Here is a 17,300-nt window from a genome sequence, read left to right as displayed (position 1 = left end):
GAATGTGTTTAAAGGAAGAGGTCAAATGCCTGGAAGTTCAAGTAACAAGAAAGGAAACCAAAAGGGATATGGTGTCCTACAAGGAAGATTTGGTTCAAGGGTATGTCACAGGTGTGGCAGTGGATATCACCTGGCTGATTCTAAACTCTGTTTTGCAATTGGCAAGAATTGTTGCAAATGCGGAAAGAAGGAACATCGGGCATGCATGTGCAAAACAAATGAAAAGAAGGTTGCTACGGTGGAGGAAGATCTCACGGGCTAAAGGGTACTGATGTTGGATGCAGAAAGTACAGTATGTGAGGTGAAGGAGGATAAGAGAAGAAAAAGACGCACAAAAGTGGTATTTGATATCAATGAGAAGATGATATCTTTGATGGTGGACACAGGTTCGCTGTACACCATTGTACCAAAATCTTTGTTTGATGCCACATGGAGCAGTGATATGGTGGTGGTATCAGATGTTGTTTTGAAAGGGTATCAAGGAGCTGATATTGGTGTTATTGGTTTCTTGACTGTGACAATCAAATTTGCGGGAAGAGTGACAACAGGGAAAATGTATGTCACGAGAGAAGGATCACCTATATTGGGCTACATCATATGGTGAATCCGCATGCAAAAGAACAAGTGATGGTGGTCAGTGTTCTGAGCCTGAAAGGAATTTTAGACTTTCATGAGAAAATGTTTGAAAACAGGTTAGGTAAAGCTGTTAACTATGAGCACGTCATTAAACTCAGGAAGCACTCTGTTCCTGTTAAGCACGTTGCCAGGAGGGTGCCCATGACCACAAGATCAAAGGTGCAGGAAATACTGCAACAGCCTCTGGATGACAGGGTTATAGAACCTGTGGATTCACTCAGGTTTTGTGTGGACTTGCGCAGTGCAGCGTAAATGAAAATGTCATCATGGATACTTTTCCCCTTACCAAACATCAATGAGCTGATCCACATGCTGTCTGGTGGTAAATATTTTTCTAAACTTGATTTAAGGAGTGCATACCATCAGGTGAGACTCTCTGAACAATCGAAACATCTCACAGGTTTTATCACAAATGAGGGCACCTATCTATCCTGGAGACTACCTTCGGATTATGTTCCGCTGCCAGTGTGTTTCAGCATTTGATGTCTAATATAGTCTCTGGTCTAGAAAAGACAATTTTATTTCAAGATGATATTCTTGTGTTTGGGGGGTAATGAGGAGGACCGCAATCAATTACTGGGTGAAGTCCTAACACGCAATGGTAAGGCAGGTCTTACACTGCGGAAAGAGAAGTGTGCATTTTTGATGGAGGTACTAGAGTATTTGGGGTACAAGGTAACAAGGGAAGGGGTGAAACCAAAGGTAAACCTTGTCAGTGCCATTGTTAACTCTGAGACACCACATAATAGAGACACCCTTAGATCGTTTATGGGTCTAGTGGAATATTATTCCAAATTTGTAGAAAAATTTGCACACAAAACAGAACCTATGAGGGAGCTGCTGAGGAAAGGTCAGACATTTGTTTGGGGGATACAGCAAGAATATCATTTTTCACCGTCCTAAATGCACATTGCACATGCTGGTGTTCTGTCTCTTTATCAGAGTGGTGCTAAAACACTTCTTACTGTTGATGCAAGCGCTGGTGGAGTGGGTGCAGTTCTGGCACAATTACATGGCAAAGAAGAAAAGACAGTTGCTTTTGCCTCTCGCTCACTGATGGTAGCAGAACAAAATTACTCTGTAATAGGCATTGGCGGCTGCTTGGGCCACAAACTATTGCAGGGTCTTTTTGTGGGGCAGTGCGTTTACCCTACACACTGATCGCAAACCTCTTTCGTGGGTTTCGGGACCAGGCGGTATCAAGAATTGTTCAGGACATCTGGCACGGTTGGCAGTCAGGCTGCAAGAGTTTGATTGTAATATGCAGTATGTGCCGGGTTGGAAGAATAGAGTGGCAGATTGCCTATCGCGATTGCAGGATGGTGCTGCGTATGTCTGTGAGTTTATTACAGAGGAAGTGGTGGCAGTTGTTGGTGATGATACAGAGGAATTAGGCAAGTCCATTCTCAAGAAAGATTGGGTGGAAGCTATGAAACAAGATGACACGCTTACACAGGTGATGAAGTTAGTCAGAGAGCAGGTGAGGAGAGAGAGTAATCTCAAGGTGAGTGTGAGGCCTTTTCTTAAAAAGGCTGACGAGTTGCCGGTTATAGATGATAATCTCATTATGAGAAATGAAGAGTTTGTGCCACCTTTTTCCCTTCGCACACGTCCAATAAAATTAGCACACGAGGGGCACATGGAACAAACTTTGACAATCAAAAGGTTGAGAGAGGTATTGGTGGCTGCTTATGGACAGTCAGGTCAAAAAGTGGGTAGAGCGGTGTGTGGCATGCAAGGAGCCTGAAAAACGATCGAGAGTGGGGTTGGGCACATTGCAAGAGGAACAGCATGTGGCTGAAGCAAAGGACGTTTGGGGCAAAGTATGTCTTGGTTTCTTAGGACCCTTCAATTTCTTACAAGAGCAGGAGAAATTTGCAGCTGTTTTGGTTGACGCAAAATCAAAATGGGTGGAAGTTATGTTCATTAAAGGGATTACTACCTCTGATAATATTCTGGTGTTAGGCAACATTTTCAGTAGGAAGTGGATTCCTCCGGCACTTTTGACAGATAATGGTACGCAATTGACTTCTCTGCAGAGGAAGGCTTTTCTAGACACCCTCGGTGTGAAACACATTTGTTGCTCACTATACAACCCTCAGGGAAATTGTTTGGTAGAGCGGATAATCAGACTGGTGAAGGGCACTATGCAATTGGTGTATAATTAAGGGTTGCCTGTGCAGGATGCGGTCAAAGACATGCTGTGGGCGTACCGCACGACTCCGAATAGCAACACAGGCAGAATCCCATTTGAGATGATGACAGCTGGAAGCAAATTGTTGGCAACTTGGATGTGTGAGGGATAAATTACAGGTTTGAAGGAAGGTTTGAGAATGGACAGTCTGGAGAAACGCCTGATTGAGGTGGGATACTTGGTGAAGGTGAAGCCTGGAGATGGTAGTGGATTTTTGAGTAGATTCAGGGGGCCATTCACGGTGAAGAGAGTGGGTGGCAATTGGGTCAAGTTAGATAACGGACAGATGTGGAATCTATGGCGTGTTGCTCTATACCAGAAGAAAGGTTGTGTTCATGAACATGAGCGGGTAAAGCATGGTGTGGGTGACACTTGTTCGTCTTGATTGTTGATGAGTGACAAAGATTTTTCAAATCCACAAGAGGGTGCAACTAGTCAGCAATATGGAGGTCCTTTGCAGGGTAATGATGAACTAGTTGCAAGGAGAGGGGATGATTCCAATACTATGCCACAGGCTAAGAGGGAGGTACGGGCAAGAAGGCCTCCTGCCTTCTTAAATAAATAGGTTTGTGAATTATGTAATTTTGTTTACTTGCAGGTTCTTTGCTTACTTTGGTATCTGTGAAACCTTTCTAGGTGTCTTAGCTTCGTTTTCGTTTGCTATTATTTTGCATGTTATTTACCTATGCTGTTTTATTGTAATTTGTTTTTTTTTGCACAGCCTCTGTAACTTCATTCCTACATTGTAACAGGTCATTGTAATGGGTAAGGGAGGGGGATGTGTTGTAACATACGTAATGTACTTAGGTAGTCTGCAGTCTATGATGAGGTCACTGTATTCTATGATGGGGTTTCGGCAGTTGGAGATCTCTGCTGTGCCTGGCAACATGGCTGTAGCTTTTAACCTATCTTATAAATAAATACTTTCTACTGGAAAAAGGCCCCTGTTTATGGATGTAACTACGACAAACGTTGTTTAACTTCCATTTTACTTTTTGAAGTTATCACCTGAGAATGATCAAAAAGCTCTTTCAAGCCTATTATCTCAAAGGAGTTCTTCAGGGATGCATCCAAAGGAATCCGGCCGATTCCAGCCAGAGATAAACAATCAGCAACACAGGATCTAACCAAGAATGCCTCCAGATAACTCCAGATCTTAACCCGAAGCAAAAGCAGGGGCAAGACCCATCTGATCCTCCAAAAAAGGGAGGCCAAATTCATCATGACAAATCAGAGTGGCGGTCCCCAAGGGAACTGCAAGTAACCTCCAAACAAAACAGTTTTTTACCCTTTGGAGGACTGTTGTGTTTGTGTGCCCCCAAAAACCCGCTCCTTTAAGCCCGACAGAAATATATTTAGGTTTATACAAATTAATTATCTCTCTGATGGGTTTCTGTCCCAATCTGTGGGCAAATCTAAAAATTGCCTATATACTTCTACTAAGTTGTTGTTTCCTTGCAGTTAAAAGGGAATTCCATTTGAAAGCGGAGTTAAAAAGAATCCCTAGGTAATTAAAATCTTTCACCTTCTCGAGAGAAGATTTTGATCTCGTACTAGGGGGGACCACAGGTCATTATAAATGACTTGGAGTGATTGCCTTTTAGATCCAATTTTTCCATGTATGCAGCACAAGAGTCCAATAAGACATGTTGGCCCATTTGCTGTGCAAAATCAACACAGCAACATCCACATTCAGCAAGATTGGGATGGATTGTCTACCAATTTGTGGGGTGTCCTTTCCCACCTCGGATAGATGTTTAGAAATCCAGTTTATATAAAGGAGAACAAGAAAGGACACCCCGTGTAGATCTAATTTGGGTAGTTTATCTCAGATCATTGTCAAACTTCAGATTCCATCCTCACTGTATATCATAATCACCAAGCGTGTTTGTTTAATTAGTTTAAAATAAGACAAGACTACAAGTCCTAAAATCAATCAGACTGTCACATAACTGGAAACAATATCTTGACAGCATGGAGCGGGATGGCCACACAGACCAAAACCCGACTTCCCTCTCCATGGAGACTTACTCAGTTGAGGAGTACACACTTGATCACCTTAGAGCAGAGATTTTTAAACGTGTGGGTGCCTAAATTGATAGCGGGGGCAGTGTGGCAAGCTCCGGCCTACAAAAGCCTATTATATACATCTTGATAGCACAGACAAACTTGCAGAAAAACTGCACAGTGGTTTTATTGAAAGAAAATAGTGGTGGGGAGCCACTCAGTAATTGGCAATCAGTAAGTCTTGGCAGTCGTGTTCAAGCCGGGAGTAGATATGAAAGAGGAGCCTCCAAAGAACCCTACCATGTCATTTCAATTAAAGGTTTATATTGTTAACACGATTAGTGTGAGAGGACTGCCAATAGGATGTTGGCCAGGCGCGCAACACACATTGAGCTTGTTCCTCTGCTCGACAGCCTGTGATTCTGGGAAATTCACTTACTGTCCCCAGTGGCTGAAAAAAACATATGTGTCCTTGTATAATGTAACTGCCTTTCGGGTCAAAATCGCTCTGTTTAAAACTGAAAAACAAAAACCTTTTCACACTAAAAACCTAATAATACCTAGTCCATTTAGCCCCTCTGTTCATCTCTTTATTAACCTGTATGATGCGCCATAAGGCCCCTACTGTCATCTAATTCCTTTTTATTTATCTCAAGGAAACAAGAAAAAGCATAGTATTACTTCCTTGAAAGCACAAGGCTAATCCTAATAACCAATAATGTACTCGACTAACCATCAACCTTGGTTTCCAGTAGTACTACGCAATTCAAGATGAAGGCCTCAATAGGGGTAGTAGCTGCTATAAAAATGCAAAACAATATATTTGTTACATCAAAAAAAGTGTTAATGAAAGTTACTGTTACAATGGCTACAGGATAGAATTTTGAGATGAAAAAGGTTACAAAGCACTGAAACAAATTACGGACATGTCTGTAGACACAAAAGTGACGCATTGCTGGGGTGTGTCTGAAAACAGACGCAACTGTCCAGCAATGTTTCCTTTCACATGAGGAAAGCCCCATGTGAAAGGGCCTCCGTCAGTCTTACGCCTGATGTGAGGCAGGCGTAAAGTTTTGACACAATGGCGTCCTAGAAGTTGCACAGTGAAATCTGATCGATTTCACTGCGCCACGTCCACGAGACGTTTTGCGGGGAAACGCCCACCCTGCATACATTATATCTGACGCGGGTATAATGTAGCGCAGGACTTTATAAAGTGATGTACCCGCTTAGATGTGCCACTTTGTAAATAGGGTGCAACATGGCACATTTTTAAGCCACCAGTGCGTCACAAAAACTGATGCAACGGCGGCGTGAAAGTGTTGCAAGGCCTCATAAAGAAGGCCCTTTGTATTAAGTGAATGACAATGATAAATGAGTAAAGTTGAGTAGAACATAGTTAGCAGATGTTCAGACTCAAAATGTGTTCTTTGGTTAGACTGACTTTACCTTATTTTGCCTGAGTGTATACTAATTAGCATAAATGTACATTTGTTTAGACTCAGTTCCAATGTGCCAGATAGTTAACGAAGTGGACTTCCTACCAGTTTCTTTACGCAGCACCATATTGTGGTTACTGGATAATAACCATAACTACAGAATTTGTTTTGGTAATGGCTTTGTAGAGAACTATGTTATATTATTGCATTTATATACCACTTTTCTACCCCTAATGATGCCTCAAAATTTTTGGGGAGTGTTCGGGTAAGCATCTACTTAGGTTATGATTAGGGCTCCCTGATTTCCAGTTTTACTGATTTTTACAGATAAATACAGACAGAAAACATTTATTTTTGTATCTGTATTTATTTTAAAATGTGGATAAAAACAGAAAGTGGGTTGTTTTTTTTGTAATTCTAAGACAAAAACAGCTGTGTGGGTTGATACGAAAGGAGGTTAAAATAGAAAGGAATTTTAGTAAAGAGGCTTTAACAGGCTTAAATATACAGAAGGCGGTACTGTAATTTGCATGTTTTCATATAAGTGAATTGATTTAACTTCAGCAGGTGGTCCTAGCACTGAAACCTGTCAGGCATTCAAGTATGTGTGCATATTTATTGGTTAAATAAATGTGGAAATATACTAATTTCAGCTTCATTTTTTCACAAAGACCAAAATAAATATGGATAAATACAGATAAAATTAGCAAAAAATACATATGGATAAATACAGACGGAAATGTCAAAAAAATAAATACCATAAAACCGGGAGCCCTAGTTATGACGCATGACTGGTAGAATGTGTGTTTCATATTGTGGTCTCTGTTGGAAGTTATTTGGAGCTGTGTGTCAGGTTAAAAGGCTTGGCCCAAACACGCAGTAGTAAATGTGTGCCTGTGCTTAACCATGGCATGAAGCAGAAAGATGTGGGAAACAACCAAATTTGCCTAAATTTCCCCTACTATTCTTACCATCATATTTTGTTATGGTGACTGAGGGGTGAGCTGTCCCCGTTGTGTTTTTTGAGAAGGTGTAGGCCGGTTGCCTAGGCTAAGAAAGGGCATGACCCAATGCAAATTAACAGGCACCGTTCTTACGATGATCTTAAGTAAGATGATCAAGCTATCCCATTCATATATAGGATTATGGGATCCACTTAGGGTTGAAAATTGTGTGACACTAGAAAATCAAGAGACACTTTTATATGAGTCCCAGTGGCACAGGGCAGTGAAGGTACAGCAACCCTAAGAAATCAGAAGATGCTGTCTCAGGACAATCTAAAGACAACTTTTATGTAAGTACATGAGGTCCCCATAGACGTAAAAAGTGGCAACCATAGGAACCTGGTGAAACCACTTGTACATGAGCGTCTGGGGCCCACTCGGGATCAGAAGATGCTACATCCCAGTTTTTTGGTGAGATTATTATTGATAACTATTTTTGTTTTGTTAAAGTCGCTAAAACAAAAAGTCCATGTTGGGACAAAAAGTCCCTTGCATGGTTCTGAAGAGTATGCTGCCCTGCCTTTGTCGTTTTTACTGTTGGTGTCTTTTCCTTCAGTGAGCCCAACAATCCGTCAAGATCGCTGATGCACCTCAATGTTGAATTGATTTAGACCTCAGAGGATTGCTCTAAAGTCGGGAAAGCACTCATTGTCCAGTATTTGGGGGAATTGTGATGGTGACAGTGTGATTCATACTAAAGGCATAAACCTTTTTGCCTGTCTTCTTCAGTGGGGGGGGGGGGGGGGGGGGGGAAAGAGGGTCAGCCCCATATAAATAAATTGTTGCACGAGCTCCTTAAACATTTATTTACACATGATTAAGATATGTGTGAAATAATATGTACACATGGGAGGAGCTGTGATTCAAGGCTAGAGTCTCCCTGACTACCGCCCTTCTGCCAGACTGTGGACTGAGTATGGGACAAGCATCCTGTTGGAAGACTTACATGAAGAATCCCGTCTGTTGCTGAAGGGGGTTATTGGACAATATCGAACAGAGAAGATCCTGCAGCCTGGAAAGAGCTGAACAGCCTAGTTGCATGAGGACCTGTGGAAGATGTTGTAGTTGTGAAGTCTGTGCCGACGCAGGGAACAATGTCACTAAGGTGCTGTCCAGGGAAAACATCTACATCTGTCTGTATCACTCAGGGTCCATGGGAAGTATTAGCACTCCAGGGAAACCAGAGTCTGTCCTCATTTGTCTCCTGGAGCTTTGACAACACCCTTAGTTCTACCTCCTGGCCTGGAAAAATCTGACGGGTAACTAAGTGAGGCAACGTTGAGTCTGTAATTGTATCTAAATCCACTGCGTGGTTGCACAGATATATTGATTTCAACTTTAAGTCCCTGCTTCCAGCTGTGCTTTCAATGAGGACTGCGCACAGCTGACTCCATGCCCCAGTACTCTGGGTATCCTCCACCACTGCGAAAATCCAACCGTTACTCGTGACTTCAAAGACACAGTTGTGGCATTCACACTGATGCTCTCAAATATTTTGCTGAATGTGCGGTGCAAAGGAGCCCAATGATTACCCTCAGTGAAGACTTACTTGAGCATATTATGCTAGTATTTGGATGGGATTTGATAACTTGTCTCCTCCATGGCCAAGAAAACCAGCAAAGTAACAACTGCAGAGAATGATCTTTTGTGCAGGATGCCATATCAGAAGGTTGTCATAGTAAGATTTCCAGAAAAGGTTTTTAAAAGTGTTTTGGGGGGGAAAATGCCATCTGAACAGGAAGGATTTCAGTAAACCAAAATTTTTGCTTGGATGAAAGCAATGGAAATTAAGCTAGAGAAACAGAGGTGAGAATGGTGATGCTCTGGCAAATCCATACACCTGTAGTCAGCAGGGTGCGGGTGTGCTTTTTGAACACTTAAGATGATGAAGATGCAGCTTGAGCTGCATTTCTACAAGATCATGAGAGTGCAACTGCACTAAATTTACACGTCTGAGAAGGGAACAGTGAAGCTGCAACATTGCTGATCGTTCCTGAAAAGGTAAAGTGTAGCATGATAAACAGAATTATACAGGAAACCTTAAATAACTTGGTTTACTAAACCCAGCCAATGAGGAACTGAAACCCAACTGTGCCGGATCAATAATGGATAGTTCAGAGAAACTCAAATGAATGATGCTTAAAGCAAAAGCAAAAGGAGGTCTTCTGCATGAACCTTTTCATATGTGAGGGACCTCCAACTTGAGCCATCAAACTCTGTGAATATCACCACGACACTCCCCAACCATACGTTGCAAGAACAGATGTCCATTTTAAGCTTTCTGTACTTGGTAACATTTGGCAACGTTCAGTCTGCACAATCTTCTAAATGCACTACATCTGTTGAAAGCATGCTGCATGTCACAGAGGTCATGCAGATCGTGAGAGCACAGAAAGACTCTGAATAGTCAAAGAAATGGTAGAAATATATAGATAAGATCTAGAAGAAAAAAAACAGGCGGAGAAAGTAAAAAGAGATAGTGGAATAGCCAGATAAGAAGGTGAAAGATAGAAAAAAAAGAGATGAATATAAAGAGAAGGAATGGAAAGAAAATGTACATAGAGAAAGGGATAAGCAATCCAAAAAAAACTGAAGAGAGATAACAAGCCACGGGAAAGGATGATAATGAAAAAGATGACCAAGGCTAGAGATGACCAAGGGTTCAACAAACATGAATGGTACTTCTTGAAATGAAAAATGCCAGGAGCAGGTATTTATTATCTTGCAATACTTGTTTTATGCTCAGAAGAGCCAGTTCTCTACCTTAGCCTTTCAAATAAGTTTCTTTTTAGGATTGTCGTCTTTATCCGTTTCTCTCACTTCCCTGCTGCTGCAAGACAACAGAAACTAGTACACCTGCAACTCACTCTTTCTCTTCACTATAAGTACTCTTGGTTGTCCAGAACCTTTCCAAATTCTATTTCTGATTAGACTTAAACCCATCACTCTTGCTAGTAACCAGTTTCATGCATTTACCATTCATCCTTCTGTTAGGCTAGTACCGATCATTTTCTGAGTATTATGCCATGACACCTACACATCATAAAATAAAAACAACATATATTTGTTGTTGTAACCCCCCCTCACTGGTATTCATTTCAATGACCTCCGAAAAATAAAAAGCTATTCGGGCCTGTTGGAGTCAATTTTTTACCATAGGGGCAAACATAGATCCATGCAAGGAATGCATGAGTCCACTTAACTTCACACAAGAATTCCACTGAAGTACTCTTATTAAGCCGCCCGTAAAATTTCCACTGACATAAATTGAAGCCGAGTACAAGCAATGTTGCCAAATAGTTTTTATAAAGTGTATTGCTATTTAATAATTTACAGATACCAACACTTTTGGGTATATTACATGTTTTGACATTGATTCTGTGTTGTGGTGGCACCTTAGATAATCACACTTCATGCTCAGTTTCTGTGTTTCTTGAGTGCCTGTACAGTCAACATCTTTCCAAATGTGGGCTCCATTTCAGGCCTTGGAAGTGCCTAGGCATATCAAATAAAAATAATATTTGGTGGCTGCTAAAAGTCAGGGATACTATTAAGAATAAAACAAATTCAACATTTTGTGTGTTACAAACCCTAGACAAGAAGTGATCTTCCCCTTGACTGTAAGAAAGTTGATTCTTGTACTAAGTGCCTGATTTAGAGTTTGGTGGCAAGGTAGTCTGTCGCAAACATGATGAAGTACACTTACCGAACGTTTGATCTTCCCAACTTATTTAGAGACGGACAGACCTTCAGTATTCTGTCGGCAGAGCCCTTGTTGGCTCTGTTGATGGAATACTTCCTCCAATGGCTCAGTGGAGTAGGACCCACAATTCCTCAACTTACCAGGGATAATGGCTGAATGGGTCACGTAACAATATGAATCTTGCTAAAATTCCTTGAGGGAGAACCCTGAAGCCACTGTAAATATTATTAAGTTTTCTTCTGCTGAGACCAAAAATACTTGCCAGTGAACTTAAAAATGCATTATTGAATGATCAATGAGAATAATGACACCACACGTCATGGTATTGTGCCAGGAGAGAGAAGGGACCCCCACAAGCAAGTAATTTTAATGCACCTCTGAAGATGGCACCCCCACTTTTCTAAGTGTTAGCCCCCCTGAAGCTTGGGTCTAGTTGCACCCCTGATGTTGGCAGTCCTGTTTAAACCAACGTTTAATGGGGGTAATTAAGCATAGAAGCAATGCTGTAATTGGTAAATATGTAAGAGCTGCCTCATGGGCCCAATTCTAACTAAACATCTTCGGCCAATTCATGTATTTGAGCCAACAACACACTGCATTTTTGGATCTAAAGAAAACAGCTTGCAGGTGTATTCCGCTAAAAAGCCAAAACTGGCTAGATGTGTCACAAATGACATGGGACCAATTGACTGCAAGGTATGATAATGTGACTGAATGAAAGGTAAAAATTAGCTTCTTCTTTTGCAAAGTATATTTGATGCTTTCTTCGGTCTCTTACACATTTTGGCTCCTTTGATAATTGTCAACGACACATAGGATTTATACTAATCAAGAAGAATCCTCACGGGAATGGCTTACTTTGTTTTAACCTACAAATATCCAGTGTGCGAAGTTGAAAAGCCATACTACAAGTCAGATTTCTCTAGATTTGCTAGAAAGTGTGTGCTGCCGCCCAATGAATTATTTAATTTGCTTGCAGTATTTAGCATTTTATTGAATAATTGTGCAAACGTATTTATCATTCGGCCCCCACTTCCCGTGATATTAAACAACAACGCTTGAAGACCTCTGCCTGAGACACATTTAGCATTTGAATTCAGGTACTATGCAGAAAGCTCCCAAGTTGCACACGTACAGACCAGACGTAAATGTTTACTTTGCATTTGTGAAGTTTGTCCTATTTTAGTAAAATTATGTTAGTAAAAACTAAAAATTCCAAAATGCAAACTTAGACGTGGAATTGTTGGGCTACTTACGAATGAACCTAGGAAACTTGAGAACTCTGAAACATGAATTGAATGCTCCTGGCTCACACTGGACACTTTCTCCAACAGCCCACCCGAGGCAAATGATAAATTTGCGTTTTCGGAGATCATTTTGGCAGCTCAAATAAACGATTTCCGAACAATCGTTCTTTCCTGGATCAATTGCGTGCACCAGCAACTGTAAGTCGACTTCCTCCCGTTTCCGGATTTATATCTGAGAGGAAAGTCCTAGTTGTTAAAGCCAAATATGGTGCTATTTTAGAAAGCTCAACCCCATGAATGTGAGTAAGTTAACTTGGAAATGTATTACCCCGTTTCTTCGCAAATCATCGTTATCCGTTCTCAAAGCTGTCAAGAGTGTTATTATCTCACCATTGTCAGATACCCGCAGTGGGGCGCTGACACCGATCAACTCGGCCCGGTTCCGCAGCACCTTGCGCAACGCCCCCGCCCGCTCCCTGAAGGTGCGCTCGTTTTGCCGGTAGCCGTGTAAGCAGAGCACACGAAGCACGGCCATTTCCACACCGGCTGTTTTACAGACCGGACCTGACGACAACCATGGAGCCTTCATAGAAAGGCAAAAGGATTCTACATACTTCCTGAACTAGATGAAACAGTATCCAAACCGAGGCTTGATACGCAAAACAACACCACACGTGTGTTTGCATAGAAAACAGACTAAGGAGGGCCAGAGCTCATCAGCTTCCAAGGGTCATTAACGACCCCGATCACACAGGATAAAGAAACGCTCACTTGTATATGAGTAATCAAGAGCTACTTTTTCTGCTTAGGTGCTTATCATTAGTCACTGTTGAATGTCTGTTTACAGTTGTTGGCCAGAGGCGCGGGTGCAATTAGATGGGCAAAGGCAATACAGTTTACTGGAAATAGTGCTAAACATCTGCCACCTTAATTTCACCCAAATCAGGCAGAAACCTAAGTTCGCCCTTTGTGTAAAATTGTCAGTGTTGTTTTTAAAATGGCAATCAGCGCTCAATTTGTTTTAATACTAAATAAGAATTAATTCAGAAAGCTCTTGAATATGATGGAGCGGGGATTCGCAAAACGAAATCCGCTTGTATCAAGTACCCCTGTAATACGTACTTATTTTAAGTAGTAAATAGTATTAACATGCAGCTACATACCCACATGGGGAATTTGCTTTGCAATATGCATGAAGTTAATCCTAAGAATACGTAGATAACCAAAATTGTAATAATATTGCGTGAAGAACCTGTTATGAATGTTTTTCATTGCATGTATATGTAGTGAAAAGCATGACGTGTGCTTTGACATAATAATTAATGCCGCTTTCCTGCTTTTGCTATGCTAGGTTAACTGTTACCATTGACTAGAGAAAACAGTGGGAGTTAACAGTGAAAATGTCATTACCTCATTATTAATAAATGTCTGCTTTCTATTCTTTTAGTAAATGGACGGGTCTCCATTTTGCGTTAAGTTAGCTGAACTGTAATGAATGAAACTTGCAGCGCGTACAAACCACGTGTTTGAGTGGATGGAATGCTGAACAAGCACAAAGAGCATGGCATGGTGAAGGACATGACGCTTGACGTGCAGCCATCTCCAGTGACTCCGTGTGAAAATCCACAAAATGTTGAATGTATTAACATTTGTCCTTAATGTGATACTTTCACCTCATGAGAGAATAGGGATGTATACTGAATATGTGGGAACGAAAGTCTAACAATGGGGTAGTCAAAGAAGTATGACCTAATGATAGGGTGACCAATCCCCCAACGATTTTAACCAATCCTGTAGCTAGAATGGGGGACTTCAGCAACTTTAGTGGGATGGACATGTATGATAAGGGTATAAAGAATAGGTGATTTAAGGGTGGGGTCTAGCGGTTTGCTGTGACGTGAGAGCGGCAGATGAGGCTGCTGCATTAGGCATGAGGAAAGAGAGGGTGCGCTGCTGATGGTCTGTGTGCAGCCTTGTCTGTTTGCAGCGAGGACAAGCTGTTCCGGTCCTATCCTTGTCCTGATCTTAGAGTCTTTGATCCCTGACTCTCTGTCTGGGGATCCCCTGCCGCTACCTAGGCCTGGGTGGTGGTTTTCCCTTGTTCTTATTCCTTGGGTTGTGTCTTTGATAATTTGAAGTTATTATCCTTGTTCTTTTGTCTCTTCATCTATCCTTCCGAATTGAGTATTGATTTATGCATATGTCTGATGTCTCTTTATCTATCCCCTCCGTGCAACATATGTTTCTTGAGATTGATTATTTGCAGATGGTTTAGTGTGTATTTTCTCTCATGAGGTATTTCTTTCCATTAATGCATTTGAGTTAGATAAAATTTAACAATATGCAAACAAAGTTTCTGTGGTTATTTTAGTCTGTCAATGTTTTGAATAGCTGTTACCTTCAATTTTTCAGCTAATTGGTCCATCAACCAAGAAGATGGAAACTTGAACAATGGAGTTTAGTGAGAATATTGAGAACTGTCAAATTATTGAACTACTGAGCATGAAATGGTATTGAATTCGCAAACTTGACACCAGCGCAACAGGTACTTGGGTGTATGTGTCAAAAATAAATGAAATAATTGGGTGTTCGTCCCTGTCCAAATTATTGGGTCCGCGCTGGATCAAATACTCGTTAAAGCTATCTCTTCCTGTGTTATCTATTTTAGGTTTGCAGTTTTGAAGTAAAAAAGACCGGATTTCACTGCGTTTGCCAATTTATTTCCAGTGACAAAATACAGGGAAGGCCGTTAAAATAATGCCCCAATGGTAATTTTACTCATACATGCAAACACCCTCGATTTATTTTGTAAGCAAAATTGCTTTATATTAGTATTATCTCGCTTAAAACTACCTCAAAATTATTGTAAGTTATTAGGGCATTTCCTCAATTTTTTTCTTAAATGTACCTTTCCCCAAACGTTGGTCACTCACATATGTCGTTACCCATCTTAAAATCATTTTTATCCTCCCAATAAGGCTAATGTTTAACATAGTATACCAAAGCATAGACTTTTGTGAGATCATCCACACTGCAAACCTTCGTCATCGTCAAAAAATTGTCTAGTTACTTTCACATTAGAGTGACTAACTCATTACATGCCAGCATAGATGTAGTAGCATCTTCCCCAGCCCAGGAGCATGCAAATGAATTATGGTACACAGGAGCTGCGGTCAAGCATTACTTTATTTTTCAGCATACACTCACACACTTCAAATCACATCATACTTCCTATTAACCACACCCTAACACCTCCCCGCATATTAAGTATTTCCTCTTCAGAGTCCACCCAGAACCATGAAGATGCTGGTGCGCATAACATATATCCTACATTTCCCCCTTTGTTAAATAAAAAGTGGTAGACATCACTAGAATCTAATTTCCTTGATTAGCCGGCGATGCGCTAGCACTCATCTGTTGGCCCGGGTGATCTGAAGTAATCGAGGTCCATCCTGATCGGGCAATAGAAACATAGGCTCAGGCGCTTGAGCCAGACGTGCTGTCAGGGTTGCTTCACATGTGGTTTCAGGACTCGACAAGTGTCATGGTAGGTGTTTAAAATGTGATTTGCTCTGAGTAATGGTTTGTCCAGGATGATGTGCTGACACCATATGTCTCTTGCACGCTATGACCTGTAAAGGATTAGCAGCAAAAGGAGTGTCCATTTTCTGTCTTCATCTATGCTTAACCAGTACCCATTCTCTTTTGTCAAAGAATGTCTCCTGGGCATGGTGACGCAGATCTGCATATGTTTTCATTTTCCATTTCCGAATCGCATCAGTGTCTTGAACATTGTCAGTATTCACTGATTGATCTGGGATCCACTGAGGTAGTTTTGTTCTGATGGCTCTCCCAAATAGCAAGGTGGCTGGACTCTCACCAATTGAGTGAAGAGGCGATAGGCCCGGAAGGTCTGGCACATGGCATGGTTCAGATCGATTCCCTCCGTAGACGGTCATTGAATGACCCTCTTGAGGGTGTCTATTACAACAAAGGGGGGACCAAGAGGGCATGAAGGTCCAGCATACGTGCTCCAATCAAATACTAGTCAGTACATGGGTATGCAGTTCCTATAGAAGTGGGAGGAAAGAGTTCTAACAGGCCAGAAAAAAGAATAAGGAACCAGAGGGGCTGGTTCCTTATTGGATTAAGAGCCCTCAGACACTCTTGTGAGTGTCATGCTTCATCATAGCGCTTTGCTCCTCATCGAGCCGGCACTGCAGTGCTCGATGAGCACCTTCTAGGGGCTCTTTGACAGAGATCTTTTATCCAAAGCCTTATGTGAAGTATATGTTTAGGGCCCTTGGTGTAGATGTGCAGGGAGAGTGTATAAATGCTAGTGATTAAAAAGGGATCAGGTGGGTTACAAGATTAAAGACTATTTATTCAATGAGTCCGCCTGTCCAATGAGAAATATGTGCACCACCCACTGAGGCAATGATCTCTAGTGGCTTATCAATATCATGAGGTAAACATGTTTCTTGCCTAGGTTAGTCAATCAATGATCTGTGGCAATTCTTCAGGATGAAATGGAAGGGAAGCTTCTACACAATGCTTGGCACTATCAGTATAAAACACATGATCCAAGCGGTGAAGTGTTCTATAAAAAGCACCAAATCGACCTGATTAGGCTGGATTATAGGAACCTAATGAGGTTGACCCAATTAGGGTTATGTGTTTGCCTCTACGACGGCGTCCGGAGCGACCATAAGTAACATCTTTTGTCCTTTATATACTGGCTGGGAGAAAGTGTCAAAAGTTAACGGACTCCAAATGTACTTCAGAACCCCACGCCTATTTCTAATAATCAACATTGTGGATACATTTACACGTTAGTAAGGCCTGCCTGACCAGAATAGTATGTTTGGCAATCATCTATTTGATTGCATTTTTAAAATGGTAACATAACTTAAAGGAAAAATTTAAATAAGTCTAGACATATTCAAACATTGGCAGGTTAATAGAGTAATTGTGAACATTTTTGAGGGGGGGCCTAATGATTTTCTTTTTCACGGGGGCAGCATTAAATAGTTTGAAGACCACTGCTTATAAGTATTGTACAAACTGAGA

The 17,300-nt window shown here is 41.3% G+C and overlaps 1 protein-coding gene across 1 annotated transcript in view; it reads right to left on the bottom strand.

Annotated features, from left to right (window-relative positions):
• Positions 1 to 12,857, bottom strand: part of OVCA2 (OVCA2 serine hydrolase domain containing) — a 31,384-nt gene extending 18,527 nt beyond the window's left edge. The window contains exon 1 of the mRNA XM_085649082.1: positions 12,621 to 12,857. Within this exon, the coding sequence (XP_085505208.1) occupies positions 12,621 to 12,819 (199 nt within the window). The 5' untranslated portion in view covers positions 12,820 to 12,857. The remainder of the gene's footprint in view (positions 1 to 12,620) is intronic.
• Between the last annotated feature and the right edge of the window lie 4,443 nt (positions 12,858 to 17,300).

Source organism: Triturus cristatus, chromosome 3_2 (assembly GCF_964204655.1).
Source record: "Triturus cristatus chromosome 3_2, aTriCri1.1, whole genome shotgun sequence".
NCBI lineage: Eukaryota > Metazoa > Chordata > Amphibia > Caudata > Salamandridae > Triturus > Triturus cristatus.
The sequence above is the reverse complement of the archived record's forward strand: the minus strand, read 5'-3'. Positions and strand labels throughout refer to the sequence as shown.